This window comes from Temnothorax curvispinosus, unplaced genomic scaffold (assembly GCF_003070985.1).
Source record: "Temnothorax curvispinosus isolate PA1 unplaced genomic scaffold, ASM307098v1 QBEX01000740.1, whole genome shotgun sequence".
NCBI lineage: Eukaryota > Metazoa > Arthropoda > Insecta > Hymenoptera > Formicidae > Temnothorax > Temnothorax curvispinosus.
In genome coordinates this window covers 1,199,122-1,223,366 of record NW_020210520.1, presented here as the reverse complement: position 1 = coordinate 1,223,366, position 24,245 = coordinate 1,199,122, and the positions used below count along the sequence as shown (strand labels likewise).

At 44.6% G+C, this 24,245-nt stretch overlaps 1 protein-coding gene across 4 annotated transcripts in view; it reads left to right on the top strand.

The window, feature by feature from the left end:
• LOC112457592 (protein Tob1-like) overlaps positions 1–23,600 on the top strand; it is a 175,757-nt gene extending 152,157 nt beyond the window's left edge. For all 4 annotated transcript variants that reach the window (XM_025020759.1, XM_025020767.1, XM_025020752.1 and 1 more), the window contains 2 exons: positions 636–1,612; positions 2,505–23,600. In XM_025020759.1, the coding sequence (XP_024876527.1) occupies positions 882–1,612; positions 2,505–3,231 (1,458 nt within the window). In that variant the 5' untranslated portion in view covers positions 636–881 and the 3' untranslated portion in view covers positions 3,232–23,600. The remainder of the gene's footprint in view (positions 1–635; positions 1,613–2,504) is intronic.
• The last annotated feature ends 645 nt before the right edge of the window (positions 23,601–24,245 follow it).

The window sequence follows — 24,245 nt, the reverse complement described above, 5'->3', positions numbered from 1 at the left end:
CGGTTCCCTGAGCGTGCGAGGTCGAGAAACGGCGGGAGCGAGTAACCGGAAGCCGTGTTCCATTTCAATGCGCGAGCCTCGCTCGTGAAAGGAACCGATAACGCTTGTCGGCCGAGAGCCGGCCGAGGCGAACCCTTTCCATAGGCGAGATAGTCGAGTGCGTTCCTTCGACGCGATTTCGGATTTCCCCGCACGGAATCCTCTCCGCGAACGATGAACACCCCGTTCTTCTGTGTGCAACTCGGGAAGAGGGAAGGGTGCGGGTGCGGGCGCACGACCTATTGTCGGCCTCTGATAATGCGTGCGAGCAGACGCTCCACGCGATATTCCTATTCGGCAGTCAACAAACTTCGCCATTCATTTGCGAATCGAGGGGGGACGGATGCGGGTAATTAAGATTCGCAGCCGAGGAGTAGAATAGATCGTCGTAGTGCGTTTGCGATTGAATTGAAATTGCATGGAATTTGTCAACTATCGCGTCGATACGATAGGATTCTCTACGAGAGTGTAGATATACATCTTAAGTTAATTTTTATCAAAGAGAAATCGAAAATTAGTCCTCTCGAAGAATCCTCAAGATGTGATCAATATTCGGTACACTTTTAACATAATTTCTCCGTTTGTGGATGTTGCAGATCCCCGGATATTCGCTACTTGTAGCAACTGGAGAGACGGTAGTCTGCGCGCGTTGAAAAATCGGCTGTCGGATCACGGAGCGTCGGCAGCATCCGGCAGCTCCGTCAGCCAGACATATACCACCACCCGGAACAATCCCTCGCCCGTGGCAAGACGGCCGATCGTGCGGACGTCCTCGGTGCTATCCCCGCGCGGCCGCTACGTGCGACGACAACAGCCCAAAGATTCTCCCACCGAAGGCCAAGATGCATATCGAGGTGCAGGTGGCGCTTAACTTCGTGATATCTTACCTCTACAATAAACTGCCGCGCAGACGGGTCAACATCTTCGGCGAGGAGCTCGAGAAGGCGCTCAAGGACAAGTTCAAGGGCCACTGGTACCCGGAGAAGCCGTTCAAAGGCTCGGCGTTCAGGTGCCTCAAGACCGGCGACCCGGTCGATCCGGTGCTGGAGCGCGCCGCGAAAGAGAGCGGCGTGCCGATCCAAGACATCCTGGAGAATCTGCCGGCCGAGCTCGCCGTCTGGGTCGATCCCGGCGAGGTGAGCTACCGTATCGGTGAGCTGAACGCCGTGAAGATTCTCTACTCGGAGACCGGTGACCCGCACGACGAGACCTCGGCCGATCGCGAGGTCACCAAGACCTTCAATCCGGAAGCGCAGTGCTTCAGGCCGATCGAGGCCGTGAGCACGTCCTTGAGCGGTCTCAGCCTCAGCCCGAAGTCAACTTCGCCGTTCTCGAGCTCCCTCGGCAGCAACGCCAGCAACGGCTCGTCCAACAACCAGCAGAACGGCCACGGATCCGGTTCCTCGTCTGCGCCCTCACCCACGCCCATCACCAGCTCCTTCAAGGGCTCGCCCAGCCCCGTACCGGCCTTCATCCCGCGTACCACCGCCCCGCTCACCTTCACCACCGCTACCTTCGCCCAGACCAAGTTCGGCAGCACCAAGCTCAAGACTAGCAGCAAACGCGCCAACAGGTTGGTACATGCCCTTTGATGTTTCCTCCCGTTCTCGAATCAATCAAATTGAAAATCCAACTTATTATTAAAGCTTTTGAACATTTAAAATAATGCTTGCTTGTCTTCACTTTTTTGCTGCCATTATGGAAATAAAGTTTATTTGCTTGAGACGTTTAAAAACGGATGGTTTTGATATGATTAATCGGTGCAAAAATTGATGACGAATACAAATAAACCTTAATTTTCCAAGTGATGATTACCTCGAGTTTATGCGACGGAAGATTTTGTAATGAAAATAATTATTTCTTTCACTTATAAACATAATTGTATGCAAAATAGTTAAATTTTGTTGCTATTCGAGAAGTGTCATATTGAAAAAATGGTAAGGAAATTATTTAACAAATTACACGCAGTATTATTCATTAAAAAAAATATTGCAACAACTGATCGTTTATATTCTTTCGCTATTACACTTCTCGAGTTTCCTAGATAACACATTCTGTATGTGTATTCGTGGAATGCTGCTTGCAATTGTCTCAGGTATATCTTCATTTACCATCGCTAGAAACTAACTTCACTTACAATTCCCGCGGTATAAAAAGCAAATTGAACAGTGGGATCGCCATTAGGTGGATAATTGTTCGCTTCGCAAGCAAATAACCGTAGAAATAGCTGAGCATGCTCGAAATTAGAGAACAACGCGTAACAAACCGTACGATCTATCGTACATTGCCGATAGGATTTTATTTTAGCGCGCGCGTCATCCCCCGTTTTTCGAAACACACACGAGCACGACAGAACAAAACGCGCATACTAACCAGGCCGCGACGATCTACCAATCCCGGATCCACACATACACGCGTGTATACACAGAGCCACTGATGAACCGCACGGTACCGCTCGGTTTCAGGATGTCGCCCACCGAGTTCTCAAACTATATAAAGCAGCGCGCAGCGATGCAGCAGCAGATTCACCATCACCACCATCATCAGCAGCAACAGCAGCATCAGCCGCAGCCGCAACAGCCACAGCAGCAGCAGCAGCAGCAGCAGCAACAACAGCAACAGGCGACCGCGGCCGGCGCAGGATTGCCAGTCTCGCAGAGCTCGCCGCGCAGTCGTAGCCTATCGCCCGGCAGCATAGTCGCTGGTGCCGGGCAGCAACACGCGGATCCGAGCGCGTACTTCTTCCAGCACGGTCCGGCAGCGGCCGCAGCGGCATACCACGCGCAATTCCCCCATCGCAACATCTTCGACTCGTCGGCGAGCCACGGCGGCTACCTGCCGGCCGATCTCTACGCCGGCACCAAATTCCCATCATCGTACCTCGACCCGACTACCCTGGCCGGCCATCAGTTCTACGGCGGTAGCATGAACGGCACCGGCGCCGGTACCGGCGGTGCTGTAAACGGCACCACCAGCGCCGGGGCCGGTACCCAGGGGGTCGGTAGCGCCGGCGCCGGTAACCTCGGCCCGATCGGCTCCGCGACGAGCAACGGCAACGTCAACACCGGCGCGGCCGTCGCGGCGCAGCAGCAGGACAAGAACGCCCTGGTCGAGGGCCTCAACAATTTCGGCCTCGGCTCGGTCGCGCCCTACCCGGCCAGCCAATATCAACACCTGCTCGTGGCCAACTAATACCTCGCGCGTGCACATCAAGTCGTTAAAAGCACCGCCGTCGCGTCCCGCGGCGGCGGTAACAACGTTCTCGTTTTCGGTGCTGCTGGTCCGGCGGCGGGCAAGAAGGAGAGAAAGCCGTCACCTCTGAGACTCCGTCGTCGAGACGTTGTCCAGAGTCCGGCTTCCTGAAAACACACGTCCATCAGCCCCGAGAGTCGGTCCCACTCTATCTCTCCTCTCCCGATCGGAGTCCACCGGTTACGGTTGACGATACCCAACTTGTCCTCTCCCGTGATTCCCTCATCCAGACGCTTCTCAGAGAACGCGCTTTCGTTCGATCTTTCCTAATCCAAGGAGTCCGAGATACTTTGTATATATATTATAACGAACGGGGGAGAGATAGAGAAAAAGAGCGGAGAAAAAGAGAGAGAGAAAGAGCGAACAACAAGCCGCCGAACAATCGGCACCGATGACGATCACGAAAGCGATCGAGACGAGGAAAGAAAGCGTGATATAACGGAGAAAAAGAGAAAGAGAGCGAACGAGCGAGCGAGCGACATAGTGTATGCGTGTGGAGATGATGCTTGGTTCTAAGGTACGCCTGGTTGCGAGGTAGCGTGTGCGTGCAGAAACGTTTTAGGCGTGGAGGAGAGAGAGAAGAGGAGACGGAAGGAAGCGGCTAACGGCTAACGAGAGCGTGTATATGTGTTAAAACCCGATAAGGACTCGATTGGCGATGGCGCGAGACGCTCGTTCGAGATGGAAGCCATCGTGTGGCTACCTACGACACACACATATATATATATATACACACACAACACATGCGCAAGGGTATATACCTATACCGCATGTAGCACACCGGCGGACATTCGAACGACGCGTCGAGCGCGCATCTGGGACAGTAAAAATACACTCGACACATTATAGGGATACACACACACACAAACACACAGAGATATACATATTATACCGATCTTCCCTTATATACATCCCGTACATGCGATACGAATACGAACCCACGCGGGCACACTTAGATCACCACACACGTCAACACGCGAGTATTACCCATGCACGAGACACACACACACGTACGTATTAATGAAACAAAAAAAGAAAAAGAGGAAAACCACATATACGCGACATTGACTCACACAGATATTACCAACGTGTAATAATTTATTTTTTCACTGGTATATAGTCGGAGAATTGAATAATGAATATATATCTGTAGAGCCTATGTATTATATTCGAGATGCACTCACTCTTCACCGGGTTCTCGCGAAACGGTAGGAACTACACACTTGTCCCTCAAATTCTCGTGCTCGAGCGGGCCGTCGTCGGTGTCGGGAGAGCGAGAGACCCGTGGACCGATAAAAAAAAGATCGGAAAGGTAAGGTGTCTTCCAAAGTCTTTTTTCTCCATCGATCGAGGCGCCGATACGAGGCGACGCCGCGGCGTCGCTTCGTTTCGCGCGAGAATCGCGGGCCGGCTATGCGATCCCGGGCAACGCGGAAAGCTATTCAGGCACTAAATACGTAAAGGCGCGAAGCTCTTTAAACGAGATCGAAGATCGGATCGCGAATAGCTTTCCCCGCGCGGAGGACCCTTCGAATTGAGAGATAAAGAGCAAAAACCGAGAAATCTACGGCAGACGGCCCGTTCATGCGCACGAGACGAGTAAATAAAACGAGAAGGAACAACGCGATCAAGGAACGAAGGTTCGATCCTTCCGCGAGTATAGTGATAATGTAGAGAAAGAGAGAAACGAGCTCGCAGTTTTATACCGTTTGGAAAACTCGTCCTCGGTACGATTTTACATTTTATTTTTATAATAAATGCAGTAGAATGTAGGAGAAAATCGAGAGCGAGAGAGAGAGAGAGAGAGAGAGAGTGCAGCGCGTGATGTGCAAGGGGAGGAGGAGAAGTAAAAGGCGAGATAGAAAAAGAGCCAGCCGGTGTGTTCGCAAGGGACGTAAGTGGCCTCGTTGCAGGCCCCTCGATATTTGCTCGGCTGCGCCTGCGAGCTGGTCCCCGCCCGCCCGTCCGCCGCAGAAAAACCATTGGGAATCGATTTCCTTTCGAGATATTACCTTTCGATTTGACATCCGGAGTCGATGACCCTCTGAGCTGTCGAGGAAACCTCTTCGAATCGTTAAACCTCGGCAATACGCTCCTTGCCGCCTATACTTTTAAACTTTGAACCCGGAAACTCTTTCTAATTATTTCCCGATCGCCGTAGGCACCGCTCGCGAGTAGCTCGCAAACAAGAACAAGTTTTCAAGCGGTTGATGAGATCTTCGTCGATTAAGATCAATTACTTCGAATGTGAGAACATTAATTAGTGGCTTAACGATAATTTGTAATGTAATCGATCCCTTTTGATAGTATCTTTTCCCTATCTTTTCTCAAACAGAATCGTCCGCGGAGCTTTAGCGGTGCTAACAAAGAAAAAAGTCAAGTACAAAGCTAACGAGAGTCAATCAGAAGCAGGATGAACGGCGGGTGGGATACTTTCGAGGGAGCAACGTCGTCGCTTATCGTTCACGAGGTTAATTAGGTGATTACGTAATTAAAAGGCCGCGCGTTATTGTCCTTGTCGGCGAGGCGACGGGCTCATTTGGTCGCAAAAAAAATCGATCTTTCAATGCATTCTAAAGACACGCACTAAATTTTCAGCAGCAGTCATTTTATCTTCCGGAGTTTAACGAATCTACTTTAATGCTGATTTTCTAAAAGACTTGAGATTTCGCGATTTAACTTTAGTCGGCACGAGAGATCGACCTGAACTACAGGGTGTTCATCGTAAAACGCTACCGAAGCTTCGCTTCGTAATGTTATGTCACTATAAACTTTTAGTATAAAGTAAATAAATGCCGAGATAACGCTTTACAACGAAAATTCCGCTTTCGTACGTCAGAACCGTCTTCCTTACTAAAAAATCGCCTATAATACAAAAGAAGAGAATTATGGGTTGCGTTTTAAAATGAACATGCTCTGTATATTCCATCCGTGTTGCAGCCTCAAAGATCATCCCCGAATATTAGTTGCGCGCGGTTATTTCGATTTCCTGCGCTTGAATTAATTCAATAATACGCCTCGTAATTTCCGAGCTAATAATTACGCTAATCCTCGAGAGGAGAGTTGTAACGTTTGTATACGAGGCACGAAATTCGATACTGAAAATTTCACGGAAATTAACTTTGCGATAAATCTTCTATCGTTCGCGTATTATCGATGTATTTAATCCCCTTCGCAAGTCGAGCCTCGCCGACGAGTGTCCCGCGACTGTTCGACGTGACAGTAACGGCGGCGGAGGTGCCGCGAGCCGCGGACCGCGGACACTAGGTGCTAAAAGTATTCAAAAGTGTTAATCCTGTGACCGTGGGACAAAACGCAAGGCTACAGGGCCCGAGAACAATCCGGAGACCACACTCCGGCATCGATCCCGCGTTTACCGATCAGCCGCGTCCGCGCGTCCTATCCTTATAGACACTAATTTCCCACGACACTCTCGTAGCGTGTCGTTGTAGCCGTAGCGTGTAAATGTCTAGCGTGTAATTTCTAGGTATGTTGTATGTTTAGTCGTTCTTTCTTACGGACTTTTGTATAGGCCTTTTTGTAAATTATCCTCGCACCCGGTCGCGGCCCGGTTCGAAGCGGGATCGATGTTGGACGACCTTCCCGGAACGCGTCCGAATCGAAGGATTCGATGCGAGAAACGAGGCGAGTTCACGATTTCTGAGATCCGATCTTAAATCCCGGATCGATTACCTAAAAATTAATGTTGTAAATAACGGACCTGCGTCTTGCTTAACGCGCCGAAACTTTCGATTCTCGTCGCGAATTTCGGAAGGTTGAAGAATCGTTTTTTATATGATACCTCGGTCCAAAGTGAAACTGTAGTCGAAAATTTAGTCAAATTGTGTCGACTCGTACATTCGGGGATTTAGTCGACAGGTCGGTGGTCTCCGGACGGGTCGGGGGGTGCGAAAACAAGTTTTAACCGTGGAACTTAACTACTAAAGTAGACGTGAGAAGACGCTGATGAAGAACAGAACCCTTTAGTAATATCTAAACTCTAATTATAACTATTATAACGATACGTACGACTGTGGTAGCTATGCTAGTACCTGCTATTGTTAAAGAGAAAGTGATGCGAATAAGGTAGAGACGATCGAAGGAACAGAGGGAAATGCCGCTGGAAAAAAAATACGAACTACAGCATAGTGCCTCAGTGCGTGTCGACATTCGCTCATCGATATGACTTTTACAATGATTTTCTTATATTTCACATAGTTGCATGTATTTTTTTAATATTTCGAAATCATAATTTTATTCCAAATTTTATTTGATTACTATTACAAAGTAAAAAATATTGAACTTAGAAAGAATTGTCAACTTGAAATATTAACATGTCTTTTTATAAGGTTTTATAAAATTGATTTTATAAATAGACTTGTAGTGTAGCTCTTTTTTATATAAATGTCGACTTTTTTTTATGATACGCACTCGAGTCATTGTGCATCGAGACAAGTTTCGCACCGCGTTCTGTCAGTGAGCTTCGCAAACGATCTAAAGTCTGTCTTACGATATCTTGTTTTTTTCGCGTCGACGTGCAGATACTCCTCGTTTCCGTCGCCCCGCATCAGCGTATGATCGTGCCTCGTCAAAAACTCACGCACGACGTTGTTTATTCTTATAATTTTTCTAATCGCTCGCGCACGATTGGGTATACAAGCGGCGTAGATTTTTTTGCGCCTCGCGGCAGCGAAAATCAGATCCGGTCAGGAAATCCGTCGGTCGTGTTTTCTCGCGTCGCGATCTGAAAGTAACGTCTCTCGCATAAGAGAGGAAATCCCGGATGGGCACGCGAGAAAGGGAAAGAGAGAGATTCTTTCTTCGTGACGCGAGATCGCGAAAGTTTCGACAGCCCGCGGTCGCACCTCGCTGGCAGTTTGGACGGAGGGCACAACGACGTCGACGGCGACGGCGACGACAACGGTTGAAGTCGAGGAGGCGATGAAAGGAAGCCGATGGACGGAAACTTTCGAAATCATTGCGACCGCGGAAACTTCGCAGACTTTAAACGGGTTTCGTCCGGACTGTCGAATGGCACTCGAATGCGAATAACGCGATCGGCCGGCCGGCCGATCGGCGGCAGCGTTTATAAAAGCCGACGACTTACGGTCAGGTACGCGATCCGAAAGTTTTCGCGCTCCGACGGATTCTATGGCGTTGTACGCAGGGGCGACAGAAAGGGGGTGGCGGAAAGAGAAGACGGAGCGCAAAATGCGAAACGGCGAGGGTGGAACGAGAGAGAGAGAGAGAGAGAAAGAGAGAACGGTAAAGGGTGGCAACTCAATGCAATAAGTCGCGAATCAAATGGATCTCGGCTTGAGACGAGAGGCTCAGATTAGCAAAGAATCAAACATGATGTATACTCTTTAAAACAAACAAAACAAAAGTGAAACTAAGAGACAAGAGAATAAAAAAGGGAGATATTAAAACTAGGAAACGCGCGCGCAACGCGTAAAGTGCGCAAACGGGGCGCGAATAGAGCGGCGCGAATCAACGTGAAAGAGAATAGAGAGTGAGGGAGGAAGAGAAAGAGAAGTTAAGCGGATCTAATTAATACTGATAGAGCATACACATTGAGATACACAAAAACATATAGTATTATACGTTTTACGATACGATTGTAATGAACACTTTGTAAGCAAAGGGAAAAAAAAAGTTACGCATAGTTTTCCATTACCCCCGTAATGAATGTAATTCGTTAAAAGGGAGAGTTCAGACAGAAAATACACACGCGGTCCACGAACACACACAGACAGACGGTCAAAAGGAGTGTACATGTGCAAGCACGCGCATACATACATATATATACACACACATACGTTCGAAGTCACTCGGGTACACATAAGAATTTATAAGAAAAAAAAATGAAGTCGGTAATCTGTCTTTAAAGTATCATGTGTCTATAAACTATAGCGATCGATATTGTCTTTTAAATAAATGGCAAAAAAAATACAAATAACCGTGGTAACGTCGTGTAAGGTAGCGATAAACAAACACTCTGCAATATAATGACATAATATATATTCTTACATTTATAACGGCGGAACATACGATGGATATTATGTGACGAGAGCAGACAGCGGGAAGCCCGAAAAAATCGTGTAAAATGCGCGTCGAGGAGTATCGGAGAAATGCCATCGCGAGAATTGAATCGGTCCTCCTTCCCTCGGAATCATCCTGAACGAAAGAGAGAAGAGAAAAAATGGCGTGTTTTTCGATACTACTGAACGCGCATGGAGATATCACATGGATACACACACACACACATTAGACACACAAAGTACACAAAGAGAGATCCAAAAAAACAAACTATCGATTATTCTACCAAGTAAAATGAATTAACAAGAGGATGATAATTAGATTTGTAATTAATTACATATATATTTTTCAATACTTTAACTACTTGCTGAATGTAAACTATATACATATAATTATATATATATTATATATATTATATACATATATTATATATATATATATATATATATTATATACATACACACTTCTAATGCGCGCGATATCGCGCGCGCGTGAGGATGAAGAAGGGTGCGACGATGAAAGCAGCTTCGCAGAGAATCTCTGAGGGAACGCTGAGACAGAACGTTAAAACGGTGAAATCGAGGATCACCTCGAGAAACAGAAATCCTCGGGAGAACCATCGGCTAAAATAATGGTCCTCCGATTTTTTCGGTGTCTTCCGGTAGACTCTCGGCGGGCGTCTTTCATCGACGCGATCGCTCGCTTCCGGCTCGGCCGCAGCTCGCGAGAATCGAGAGGAATGGAGCGAGAACGTAAACATTCGGGGAAAGGGAGGAGACTGTCTCTCGTCGTGGCGGATCACGTGCCGAGCGGAAACGAGCGACGGGCACCCATCTTCGACCGTTCCCCTCGGGAAAGCGGAAGAGTTTCTGCGAGATCTTTTTGTACCCCGCCCAAGTTACACTCTCGGTGTCGAAAAAAAAAACTGTCACACTACGTGTAAGTGAATCCTAAATGTAACTGTTAATTGCCCCTACTCCAAAGCCCCCCAACCCACGCCATTTGTATAGAGAGAAGAAAACTCGCGAGTATGGGAGAGAAAGAGAGAGAGAGAAAGATACATGCGTGCAAGACGGAGCGATTGGCTGTATGGATTAATTACGTGGTAGCGCGTGCATGTGTATGGGAGTGTGAGGACACGTTCGTTCGCCTTAGTTACTTTTTTTCTGGGTGCAAAATGGGAAAAAATGGAGATCCTTTCGAATGATTTTTGCACGCCTATGATTGTTATGTATAGATCGTATACTTACGATTATTACTATTATGATTATGATTATTATCTTCACCCCTTAGACGAAAAAGAAAAAGAGACAGACACACTGCGCGCCTATATATATATCTGTATATAGGTCTTTTCTCACCTCACCTTGTTTCTTTTCTTTTTTTCTTCGTTCGTTTATTTTTTTCTCTTTTTTACATTATACATATATATATTAGAGATGTATTTTCTGTTGGCTCGTTAGATTTTGTTCCTTTATTTTTGTACGAAAACGCAACATCGACGACGACGCGTCGTCGATTTTACCTATACATATATATATAAATACATATATATGAATATTATAATTGTAGCTCGCTTATAAGATTATCGTTCAACCCTTCTTTTGATATAGTTTGTTATTGTTGTTTTTGTATGATATTTGATTATATATACCGGCGTGCGCGTGTCGCGCGTCAGAGAAATAATATATATAAATATATATACTACCATATTATATATATATAATATATATTTTTGTTAATAATACAGTGGTTTGATAACTACATTAGCCTGTTAATAATGAATTTGTTTCTCTGTTTCTTACGACCCGTGAATATACATAGATAGACACACGTGCATATACATAGATATATATATATATATATTATACATATTATACATACCTATATATATATAAATATCGATTATATATATACATATACCGCTACATTATATTTTGTTTAACAGTGTGACGAAGCGACAATGAAGCGTTTCTTGAAATTTGTCGAGCGACTTTACAAGGGGCTCCGACACGAAATATTGAATATCGAAACTCGCGTGTAATATAACTTATAATATCATTTTGTAAATTATTTTTTGTATTTTTATATATATACATATATAAATAACGAAAGCATACAAAAGAGAGTCGCGGAACAGTGTTATGCGCACGACGAGAAATCAAGAGAGTTTGAGAGTAAGAAAGAGAGAGAGAGAGAGAGAGAGAGAAAGAAAGACCGAGCGAGAGAGAGGGAGAGAAAGGGAGCGAGAGAATGCATCGGAGACGAGAGAACGTTCATGATGAAAGGAAGGGAAAAGAAAACAAAAAATCCTCGTGACGCATTAATTAACACTGACGATACTTAATCAGTCGCTGACAGTCCTTTCGTTGATCGAAAGCGGCGCCAAGATTTATTATCCGAACGACTACCAGAAAATCGCATACGGCGCGTATGCAACGTTTGTAAAACTATAAAACGAGTACACACAAATGTGCATACACACGTACACAGACAGACACACGGCGCAAAGTTTAATTTAATACGACACGCCAGCCCCGAAGATTGCGATTGTTCCCGATTACTTGTAACCTCTCTGTATGTATTTTGCAGCTTGTCAGTGCTTTTTGTTCATTATTACATTACCTTACAAATATTAATTCACCGTTCTTTTTGTACCAGTCTTACTCTTTACGTGTCGCCGGGATGCGAGCTTTAACTGTATATGATTTCAACCCAACGGACACAGTGCAACGCAAACTCCAAAGAAAGCGCGGCCACGGCCGGCGCCGATCTCGGGCCGTTCGCTCGCGATCGTTGGTGACCTCGCAAAGCAACTTATTGTTAGTATAATAGCGTATACCAGATATTATTTTTCTCAAAGATCAAGCAGACACGATCGGACAGCAAGTAACTGAGAAAGTTACGTGCTGGATTCCAGTTACCCTCGACCGCGGCTTTGGATAATTTTAACCCTTTCCATACTCTCGCTAATATGGATCCTTATCGCAATATTCACCCGAACATTATTTATATGTATCACAGCGTATAATTACATTACCGATTTATTTTCCAGCGTAATGTTCCGAACATACGAAAGTGCGAAATCAAACACGAGTTGGAAGGGGTTTTTAGCACACCGACTAGACGAAATACTTTTCGCGATAATAATAACGGAGAGCCCAAAATTATTATCGGTGTGTAATTTTGATCACTGAAATATTTAGCCGCGTCGAGAATTGGCACATCCCCGAGACACAATGCTCCATATACGCACGTTTCCGCGGTCGGGGGTTGGATTCCGTGTTCGCGCACATGGAGAAAGATTTATCGTCCCTCGCCGGTCGGGGCCACACGGAGCGCCTCGCGCGCGGGATTACCCTCGCGGCGTGTAAGATGCTATCGGCCTTATGTAAATTAACCACGCCATTCAAGCCGCAACGGAGTCTGAGTAATTATGACAGATAATTGTCTCGTATCTCATTACGAAATAAACCCCCTAATCGATTCTGTATTCCCCCGCGAGCGAGCGAGCGAGCGAGCGCCTGTCGCGATTTTCTCGCTACGGCCGATAGCGCGATACGTCGCCGTGCGATTCTCTCGATGGAACCCACGACCGGCAAGATATATAAGTCTCTCCGCTGAAGTATTAATAATCAAAAAAACGCGCGCACGCGCGGCGATTTGCGTGTCGTCGTTTCGCTGTAATTCGCCTCCATCCTTGAGTCGGCTTTTAAAAAGCTGCTTGGAAGAGATCCGTCGAGAAGTTTCAAGAAATTTCGTTTCACGCGCATGGGAAAACGAGAGGAGAGCCAAAGGAAGCTAGCAACGGGAGATCTTTGATTCTCGCGTTTGAGCGTGCGTGTCTGTGTGAAAGAGAGTGCGAGCGAGAGAGACAGAAAGAACAAGAGCCAACGAGAAAATGAGAGCGAGAGAGAAAGAGAGATTAAGATGTATATTTTTCGTGAACGTTCTTTCTTAGTTTTCTCATGCAAGCACGGTGGACGAGGGTGGTTGCCGTTCGATTCGATTGTTTTGGATCAAAACCATCGTCGGTCGATCTCTCGTCGTCCTTCGACGTCGCCGTCGTTGGTCGAGCGAATCCCTCGAAGTCTCCCGCACGATTCTTTAATCGAGTCTAAAAGCTGTAATTTGGCGATCGAGCGATGATCCCGATCGATGAGATCGTCGAAGGGTAACAGGAAAACGGGCGGTACGTGTCACGATTTCCTTCCAAGGCATATGAACACGAGACTGGAGATCTCCGCTATAGACGGGAGATCGTTTGCACTTCATTAGTCTTTAATTAGATACTTACTAAACGAATCGAGATCAGAGATAATTTGGGAAGAGCATAAATAAAGGCTTGTTTAGCGATAGTCTAAAATTTGTACGGCAAAATTCTTTATCCTTAGACAAATTAGGGGCATACGATAAGTCCTTAAGACTCGAAACCGGAAACCAATCGGTCGAACGGCGTCGAGGGATCGAGAGAAAACGAAAAGAGATCGACGGCGATCTAAAAGGGCGAGATCCAGGACGATGGTCGACGGTGAGGTGAAGGGCAGGGCGCCTGGTATTAGTACACATTAGTTTTTTGGCTAGAGGGGGCGCCCAATTAGTTGTTGGAATTTTATAGTCTAGGTAATAATTCTCGATATAGTTCAATGTTGTCGAGTTTTCTATTAGTTGAGCGTGGCGAGGAGAACGCGAGAAATTTAGGGGAAAGCTGGAGGGCTCCGCACACTCGATGGCGATTGCTATAACCGAGCGACAAATTAACTATTTATACAAATTGTTTAGAAAATATATTCTAGATATCGATGTGCGAATATAGTGTTTTATATACATTACATAGGTTGAAAGAAAATTTAATTCGGCTGGAAGTACGAGATGTTTTCTCAACACGGCGTCCGTAGAGTTTTCAATGGGAATTCAATATCGGAGCGGTAATCGGAAAATTCGCTGAAAGCGAGGGCACGATTTAGGACGAGGGCACTTCGCGCTGAAAATCGCGATATTATTCGCTTTGTGCGCCGGCGATGAAATTTTCCTATGGCGAATATGAAACTTGGCGATTTTGCGGCGCGCGTTAAACATTAATTATTGAAAACAGTAATATCGCGTTCGCTAAAGCCGCCGCCGCTGCCGCCGCGCCTGGTAAATCGATAAACCGTTAGCGCGGATGTGCACGTCGCTTATTCGCTCGTTCCGTTCGCTCATTTTAGCGTGCCCTTAACGCGAGCTTACGCCCGGCCGTAAATTTCCACGCGTTAATTACACGGTGTGTTCTTCCGTTGAAACGGACGCGGACTTTTAATTGATTTACGCGGAAATCGCGGGCATTAACGCGCGAGTCCCTCCGCGACGAGGTGTGTGATCGCCATAAAAGGAAATAAAGTCGCGTAAGGAGTTTCACACTTACATCAAGCTATATGGAGATGTAGAAATCAAGAAACTTTGAATAAAGATGATAATGTTGGCTAATAGAAATATATATGTATATCCGCGATCGACGAGCGGATAGTACGAGCGAGACAGATTTTTCGAATTATTGCAAAAATACTGGGCTAATAAAAATATTTGCGAAATTATATATAGCGACAAAATTTGATAAAGATATCGTTGATGCGTTCGTTCCACTTTTCTCATCAGTGGCGTGCTACATGTGTTATTACCATTAATTCAGAAGTCTTTATAAATTTTAATAGCAAATTTAGCTTTATAAATTTTAATAGCGAAATTATATATTACGGGAAGACTTTTATTGAAATCCCTTTTTTGAAAACCTTTTCTGAAAAGAGTAAATAGATGTTTGGTCAGTTAGGCAGGAAGGGTGGATAAAATATGATGTTTAGTATACTTTTACACGAGACTCTTGTTTCAAACAGGTAGCTCCATAAAATTCCCGATAACGACACAGCAATTTGAGGCTTTTATCCAGCAAAGTTCGAAGGTATAGCTTCAGGCTTTCCTCGATTCTCGACTCGTCCTCGTCACCGATGTGTGTGGTTAGTCACGGCGATTTCGAGTTACTAATAGCGTCTGTGCGGAGTGTTGGAGTACCGGATACTTCCGGCAACTGTCCAGTATAGCGGATTCTCACCTAGAAACTAGAATCGTCGTCCCTCGGCGGAGCTGGACGAACAGGACTGTTTTCCTGTTTACAACTTCGAACTTAAGCAAGATCCAATGAATCTCTAACTTCCGCTCAATAAATTACTCCGGCGAAAACAATAAATAATAGAGCATAAAGAGACGAAACTGTCTATGGTTTCCTTGCACACGATTACATAATAGAAATAAAAAAAAAATAAAGCTGTTTGGGTGACAATATTGATCGATCCGGCGAAAGAACGACAATGCCGAGGAACGGTGAGACTTCGCTCAGCTCCGACGACGTTCCGCGCGAAAACTTTCCGAACGAGTTCATTATTCCTCCCATCGCTCACCGGGAGGCGTGAGAGATTCTACGAGGTGCTCTTCGAAAGTTTTCCGATGGGGACGATGGGATGCATTGCGAATGGCCGATCGGTAAATATGGAAACGACGTAGAGAGACGCGTCTTCGCAGGGTCGCTGTCTACGACGTGCGAGTGGTAGACGAGAACTTTATCTATATATTTGCCACGATATTTAATATGTGAATGAGTATATCTATTGAATATATAACATTGACATACAATATAGATATATATATATATATGAGAAAGTGAGAGAAAAAGCGAGAGAGAGAGAGAGAGTGATAGAATGCGAGAGTAAGTGCGAGCGTGAAAGAGTGTATGGCAATATCATAAAATTATTATTCTCTTTGTTACTTCTTTATAATTAAAACAATAAAAAAAACTACTGAATAAAAAGACGCTGTGCACGTTGTTATTTAAGCCGGATGTGGACGGCGGTGTTCTTCTTCTGTGTGTCTATCGGTGTGTCTAACTGTAGCGCTACGTTCTTCCTTTCCGATTTCCTCGAGTCATTATTACATCGAGCTATTTGTCGCGTTGTATAATTCAATTGGCAACGGAATGCCAGTTATCCTTGAAAAAAATTAATGAGCAGTAAGTTAGATTAGCCATGTAATATTTGCAGTAATGCTAGTCACGGATGCGCTTATCTATTAATTTCCGTTTGTTATCGGTGTGTTTTATATCGAATATAATCTTTTTGTAACTTGACGATAATGTTGATAACCGTGATGATATCTTTGAAATGGAACACGATAAATTCGCGAAGCAACTTTTTTGTAAGTGCTTCTTCGAAATGTTCTTTTTCATGTTTATGTCTCAATAAGTTATATAGAAGCAATACTGATAGTTTTTAAGATCTTTAATCTTTTTAATATCATTTTTATATTCTCTTTGATAATACTTCATAAATGATATTTTTAAAATTGTACAGACCGATCTTAATTGAATTGCATGGGCAATTAATTTATGATATTATAGCGTAATATATATTGTATCATATATTTTTCAAGACTTAATAATTAATTTAATTTCTGTAAATTGGGTCATGCGATACTAACGCGATTTTCGATTTTCAATGACTCGACGAACCCACGTTTTCGAGCAAACGATAGCAGAATGCGCAACGCCTTGGATGTTATCTAATTTAAAAATTCATTCTTGCTTTTATTTCGTAAATATATGTATATAATGACGAGAATGCTTCGTGTAGTTGTTAATCCTCTAGTTTATCCTCCAGCGTAGCATTTGTTCAGCTCTTCACGATTACGCTCTGTGTTTCTACATGCAAAGATTTAAGGGTGATTAGGCTACTTGAAAAAAAAAAAACATAGATAAGGGAACACGAAAGGGTATGATTGAACGGAGGAACAAAAATCGAGCTAACAAAAAAAAAGGAACCAGTATTTCGTACGTACATGTTATCCTGTCGTTATCGTCTAAAAGTGAGATAAAGGAGAAATAATTAAGTATCAACGGCCAAGGAAACGCGTTTTTCATCCTTCCTACTCTTGCGTACATTTATATATATACCTCTTGAAACTTAATTATCTGCGGTGTAACTGCGCCGGTGGAATGCATGAGAGGACGAGAGAGCGGCGGTGGACGAAATTAAGCGAGTTATATTTTTCACCTCGGTGGAGGAGGCGTCGAGAAGGAGAAAATCGTCGGATGAAAGTGATCGTTTAGTTTAGAATGACCGCGTGCAAGGTTGAGTATGTGAGTGTAACGATGCATTTCGCGCGCATATTGCACGTAATACATTATATATTTATATGGGAATGCGCTAGAAAATCTATTTTGCGTCGTTCCGGCAAGACCCTCGTATTATGATGTAAAAACAGGCATATTCGATTTTATATTCTAAAGTAACGTTTAAGGGACGCATACATTTTTACGCCGTAGGGCGTGTACTTTACCGTTAGACATGCGAGGGCAAACATGCGAGTATTATGAATACATGTAATATACCTTCGGCGTTATTGAGCCGAATCTATCGAATCTCTCTCAGTTGATGCGGGAAGATAAAGGTAAAGAAAATTGCTGCAAATATTTTCCGCCGGAAATTGAAAGTCTTATTATTCTCCCTTTTGACAATGTTCGTAAGGGCTTGAAAGTTACTCGTTAATCGCCACTTGATTGTTAGATCGATCAGAGGAATTACTTTAACAATTTTTTCATGTATAACGTGCCAGAAATTATAAAAAGAATTTATATACGGGATTGTGTTTTTAAAGAGATAAAAGCATTTTCGTATGCGCGTGATATTAAAGGTACTTCAATGCTTAATTTTGTAATTTAAGGAAGTTATTTTTCCCACAATTTTGAGAAATCGACAGAGGTCAGTCGCGCGCGACTTTCTTGACATATGACGACCGTTGTTCTACCGCTGCGAGAAGAGAGATGTGTGTCCCTTGTATAATATTCGTACCGTGTCTGTGTTTTGTGTCCACCTATACGTACCCATATCTATCTGCCTACCCGTCTGTATCAATCTCGCACACTCGCATATACCTGTTGTGTCGTTATGAAATCAAAATATATAAATCAATCGGACAGGTCGGCTGAAGAGAGAACGGTGCCGGTGTGACTCCTGGCTGAACTCCGCGGAGTCGCGGGGATGTAAAACGATCTCGCGCGACCTGCGCGATATCGATTTACGTGGGATTAAACCCGCGGGATTGGGGACTTTGGAATTCTATTACAAAGACGGAAAAAAAATGAAAAAAAATTCGAGAAGCGTTCGACGACACGTAGCGCTGCAATCTATCATAGTCTATCCGCAGTCGCTCAGTTTACATAATTTGTTGTGACATCACTTATTCCGCGCCGTAGACTCGAATCCATAAATGTCCGCCGAAGAAATCCATCTTCTGTATATTTTATCGAGTTTAGTTACTTCGCCACTTGCGCGTGTGAGTTATTAGAGGAAAAACGAGCACTCTCTAAGAGACCCTGTATGCAGTTTTCTCTTCAGTCGATCGACAGTGTCGTGTTTGGAGTTCCTGGACTGATCAAACAGCACCTGTCTCAGCGCTTTTTAATCCTCAGGATGTATCTTATAGCTATACATGTCGAGATATACGAGCCTCTGTGTAGACAGAAAATGACAGAACACGAAGTGCATATACGATACACACGCACGCACAGACACAAGCACACTCTCACACGATGGAAAGCAGTAGAAAATGGGGCAGAAGCCAGAAGAGCGAGAGAGAGGGAGAGATTACAATAGAAGCCGTGGGGCTGGACACGGCAGCTAGATACTTTTTTCACGGATTTAAATAGTTGTACGATATTCGTAGCTCGTAAGTATTATTATCCTTAAGTATAAAATAAGTATAAAATACATTAAAATAAACAGATAAATATATATACGCGTATATTCTATCGGGGGACGTAGGTATTTAGCGATAATTTCCTATAGGAAAACTTTCCGCGTGTTCTCGTAAGACGAATATAAGCACGGCAAAGCGAGAGAAAGGAAACGAAAGATGGCGTGTATCTTAGTTTCTCAATAAAGCAACTCTCTCTATAGTACGAAAAAGCTCGTACCGTGGAAATCATTCCGATATGAAAATCGATTAGCCATCGCAGCTATTTTCGCGAAAACGTTCACGTGAGAAATGCGATAGAACGATGAGAGCCGAGGAAGTATCTGCACTAGCGGATATAGATAAAGCGAGTAAAACGATAGTGATCAAACGACGACAAGTTCGAAATCCGGAAGACCCTAAGTGCCAAAGAACGCCAAGGGCGATTTAACTGTAAGAGCAACTTTCTGAAGTAAACGTCAGAAGTACATCGCTGATCGACCGAAGACTATTTATCGTTTCAAGAAATATTTTTAGCGTTTGGATTTCCTTATGCGCGCGTATATGTGCCTGTGTGTGTATATGAATTTGTGATTTTACGTTCTCTTCTATTATGCTAATACATATAATTTCCGTAATGAATAACTTTCCTCGATACGATTAACTTCGGAGACCTCGCGAAAGAGAATCCCCGATGAAATATATATTTTCCGAATAATTCTCCAGGAATAACATCTGAATGGAGCGACCGAGAATCACAAATTCGTTTTCCATGGATATTATTCTTGTCCATTTTCGACATTTCTTTTAGCACGACGTATGTGCATTCTAAAGTAATTGGACACCGTTTTAGCTGACATGGTTAAGCCTTTTGATGTATTAATTGATATACTTCTTTTCACGTGTCCCGGATTACTGTAATCAGTCGCGAATATCGATCGCCATCATGCAGCTGATAAGCGGGCTTATTGTCCGAATGATGAACTATCGGAAAACGAATCTGGTTTCGTCCAGAGGATGAAACGGGTCGTTCCTTCGACGAGTATAAACGCGCGAGCGTGCGACAGCGTCGAAACACCTTCGACGTTAATTATCCAGCCTTCGCCCGCTCGTGCATCCTTATTCGAATGCAACAGCGTCACTCGAGAACGGATGTTCCACGGAGACGAAGGCTTGTCTCGCTCGTGATGAAAACCAGGAAACATTAATTAGTATCGTGATAGTTGACGCTGTTGCGTTCACGTCATTTGTCTTCGCTTGAGAGACAGAGAAAACGAACGCGAGAACAGGATAAAATCCAAAACTTTAGTATCTGTTGAACTGATCACGATAATATCAATTTGATCGCTAAAAATTGTACATATTCCACAGCAGATTATTTATTCCACGTAAATCTCATACTTGATTTACAACCTCGCGTTAAAGCTGTTTATTACGTCTTCAAATCGCTTTCTTAAAATAACATTTTTCGATTTATACTGTTATCGTTCGTAAACTTTTTTAATTGAAGAATGTATTGCTGAGAGGAAACCGATCGTTTCGAAATAGAAATCGAAAAAAGTATCAAAATCTGTATTATCCGAGTAATTAATATGTAAAAATTTGCGTTCGTTTCCGAGCGTGAATTGCAGCGACTAAAATAATTTGCCGACTTAGTTTAGAATTGAGGATCTCATATTCGTTCGAGTTGCATGGAGTTAGATTGTCAGTATTACTAATTAAATATTATATGCAAATGTAGCGAGAATACCTTATGTAAATAAGTTTAAAGCGGCTTGACGTAGCATTATAAGTGAACGCGCGATCCAGCATATATATCAACCGTATATCACACGATCACGCCGGAGATATATCTTGGCCGATTCTATACGATTCTATCAGGTCGTTTCAACGCAATCATAGCGCTAGGCTCATTACTACGGGTACGACAGGTGAATTGAATCGAGAGATTGATCGAACTTTTAAAAGTTTACGGCTAGCGGCTCGCCGTGATTAACTTCCGCTCGCTCCTCATCTTGCTCTACTAATCGTTGAGAAACAGTTCATTTTCTCGCGCCATTATTACGCTTTCTCCGTAAAGGAAACCCGAGCGTCTGATCTTACACACGCATGTTCGCCCTTCGATTCCATTCACCCGTCGTTCCGGCATCGGCCGATTGTTTCTCGCGAAGCGCGCCGCGAGAAACTGGTACATACGTTCAATCCGGATCGGCTTGCAAGCCAATCTTCGTAAATAATTCGCGATCAAAGATCGGAGAATCGAGAGACCCGACAGCGGTCCGATAAAGGGATCCCGGCGAGAGAAGATCATAAAATGAAGAACCGTGTGAAAATCGTGCGGCGCGATCGAGCGCGCTAACAACACGAGTTACCTCGCTCGTCCTTCGACCAGGATCCCGACTCGCTCGTAGGACGCGTAAATGTAGCGCACCTGTAGGATACGTGAACGCGCACGGGTTTCGCAAGCGACCTCCGCGCTCAAAGTATGATTAGCAAGCATCGATTAATCAGCGCTCACCTTGTCACAGTATCGGATGTATCGAGAGAGGGAGAGGAGAAAATGAAAGAGAGGAACAAAGAGAGAAAGAGAGAAAACGACGAGCGATCGCATTAGCCGCCCGAGGGGACCGAGTTTCTGCGTTCTCCAATACGAGAAGACTCGCCAGAAGTATGGCGAGGTCGGGACCCGCGGCCCTTTTTCTGCTACAATGGCGTCGAATTCGTGGGACCGCGAGCGTTAATTCTTTTCTCCTCCTTTTTTTTTCCTTCGTGATCGATGGATCCCGCCGCGATCTCGCACACTGTGTTATCAAGAAACTCGTTCGTAGCTCTGAATAATTTTTAGGAAGTGCGTGCTAATATGTAAAATCACGGAAATTACGCGTTGGGGATCCCTTGTCGAGCGAGAGCGCGTGAACATTCTTTGAGTTCAGAGAGGTTGCGAGTTTCGACGTTGTTGCGAATGAAAAATGAGGGAGAAGAAGATACGTCGTGATTAAATATGTCGGGCGAGAGATATGCGATCGTTTCTCATTCAATAGCGATCAATCACGCGTTTCTGTCATGACGCGCAATTATGTCCGGTCTCGGTTGCACACCGAGGCACACGGACGGATAGAGAAAAAAAAACACGAGAGAAAGAGAGAGAGAGAGAGAGAGAGACCTACATTTAACAGCTAATCGCGTTACCTTTAAGAAAACTACTGTTGATTCGATATCGATGTCGTATCTACATCTACATCTACGTACATCTAAATTGCGATCTCTTTAGAATTAATGAGTGTGACGTAATAATGTTCGATAGTCAGTGTTATTAGCGTATACCTAATAGCGCTATGATTAATTGCAAACTGCCCTCGCGTAAATCGTCGTGTTAGCTTTTTCTCCCCCCCCCCCCTCCCATTTTTTTTCCCTACGCGATAGCTAGGTCGGAGAAAAGCTGAATAAGGAATGATAATTAACTAATAAAGATCGTTAAACGAACATGTGTAATCGGAAAAACCGATACGTATCCTTAAATGTTTAATTGTATACGCCGAGAAAATCCTCCAGCAGTTTATTCTCGACGAAGCGCTTGCCGTCAAGTATTAAGGGCGCGATGTTCGTAGGCTGAAACTAAACACGGGTACAGCCGTTCGCGGCGTCGATCAATTAATTAAGCAGCGACACACGACGCGTTACTCAAGGGCGCCTGATTAATCGGGCAGTCTCGAACAGCGCAGCTACATCTCGTACATGATCTTAAGGGTTAAAGTACATTTACGCTATATAGGTAATGATTAAAGTTAGGCGGCGAGAAATCGACTCTTCGCGATAATCGACTATCCGATATGTAATTACGAGAGTTCGTGAAACACAGCCGCCGACGTCGATCGCGTCGAAATAAATAATTATTCCGTATTTTCGCGCGTGCGTTTTACACTTTATCTTGAACTTCATTTATATAATTTTTACATTTTGTTTTACATTTATATTGCATTTGAAGCCGGTACTCATGTGCGGCTGCTGCAGCTGCAGCACGTAGCTCCTTCGTTCGGGAGAGTTTTCCAACGGGAGAGTTCATCAGCGAATATATACGATACCACACGATTGATTCGGGATACGCCGAATCAATTTTCTGGAAGCCTTAATTCGCCCGTAACATCGCGATTCGTTACACCCGGATTTCTCTCTCGCGGTAAATCACATCGCGGATTAGCCTCGACACGATCGGACGGCGGTGACGTAACGGCATTTTGTATGCAAACTGCGTTCTCTCCTGGACTTTTTCAGCGCGATGCCGTTCCAGAGAAATAGAGAAGAAAAAAAATATGCGAAACGCGAGGAAATGCGCAGAGGCGAGAGAGAGCGCAGAGAGAGAGAGAGAGAGAGAGAGAGAGAGAGAGAGAGAGAAAGAAACGAATAATCCAGAATCCCGAGAACCTTCGGCGAAACCGTTTAATATATATCTCTGGTGTATATATATAACGTATACTGTGTGTCACACATTCCTAGATGTACTTTTCTCGTACGAGCGAATATTTGTTCAGCTTCGCTAAACGACCGAAGGAAAACGCCGCGAGAGCGAAACGTTCCCGCGAGTGCAAACGTTCCCGTTTAAACGGACGGGATCTACTATACACGCGGGTATTTTCGCGAGCAGCTTATTATCGATTGCGCGGCCGCGGTTTTACATTATAGTTGCACACGAGGCGAACGAGGCGGACGACGCGCGGCGGGCTAATGTTACGGGGGGGCAACCGGAAGTGGGCCGGAAATCATCAAAGTGTAAAGGGAACGACGATAGAACGACGATTGCGCGATTAGAAAGCCGATTCCACATGCATGCGGCGGACTAGTTAAAAATTCGATCGATAGGCCGCCTCTAACTTAACTCCCGTATGCTGAATAATTAAATCGCGATGGAGGGCCCTTCCCCGGGCACCGTTCTCGGAAACGCTAGAGCGAACGCGGGTAACGTGGTCGTTAAAAAAACGGGGCTACTTTTCGTGATTTCCCAAGATAGAAACGTGTAGCGAATTCCACGTGAAAATCGAGAATTTTTCGTTTTGAAAAAAATCTGCTCGCTTTGTACAGGTTTCCGTTGGAGAAACCGTCAGCGCTACTTCGGGCACCCCCGAAGTGCCGCGGCGGTTAAGCTATATAACGAGACGTGACGG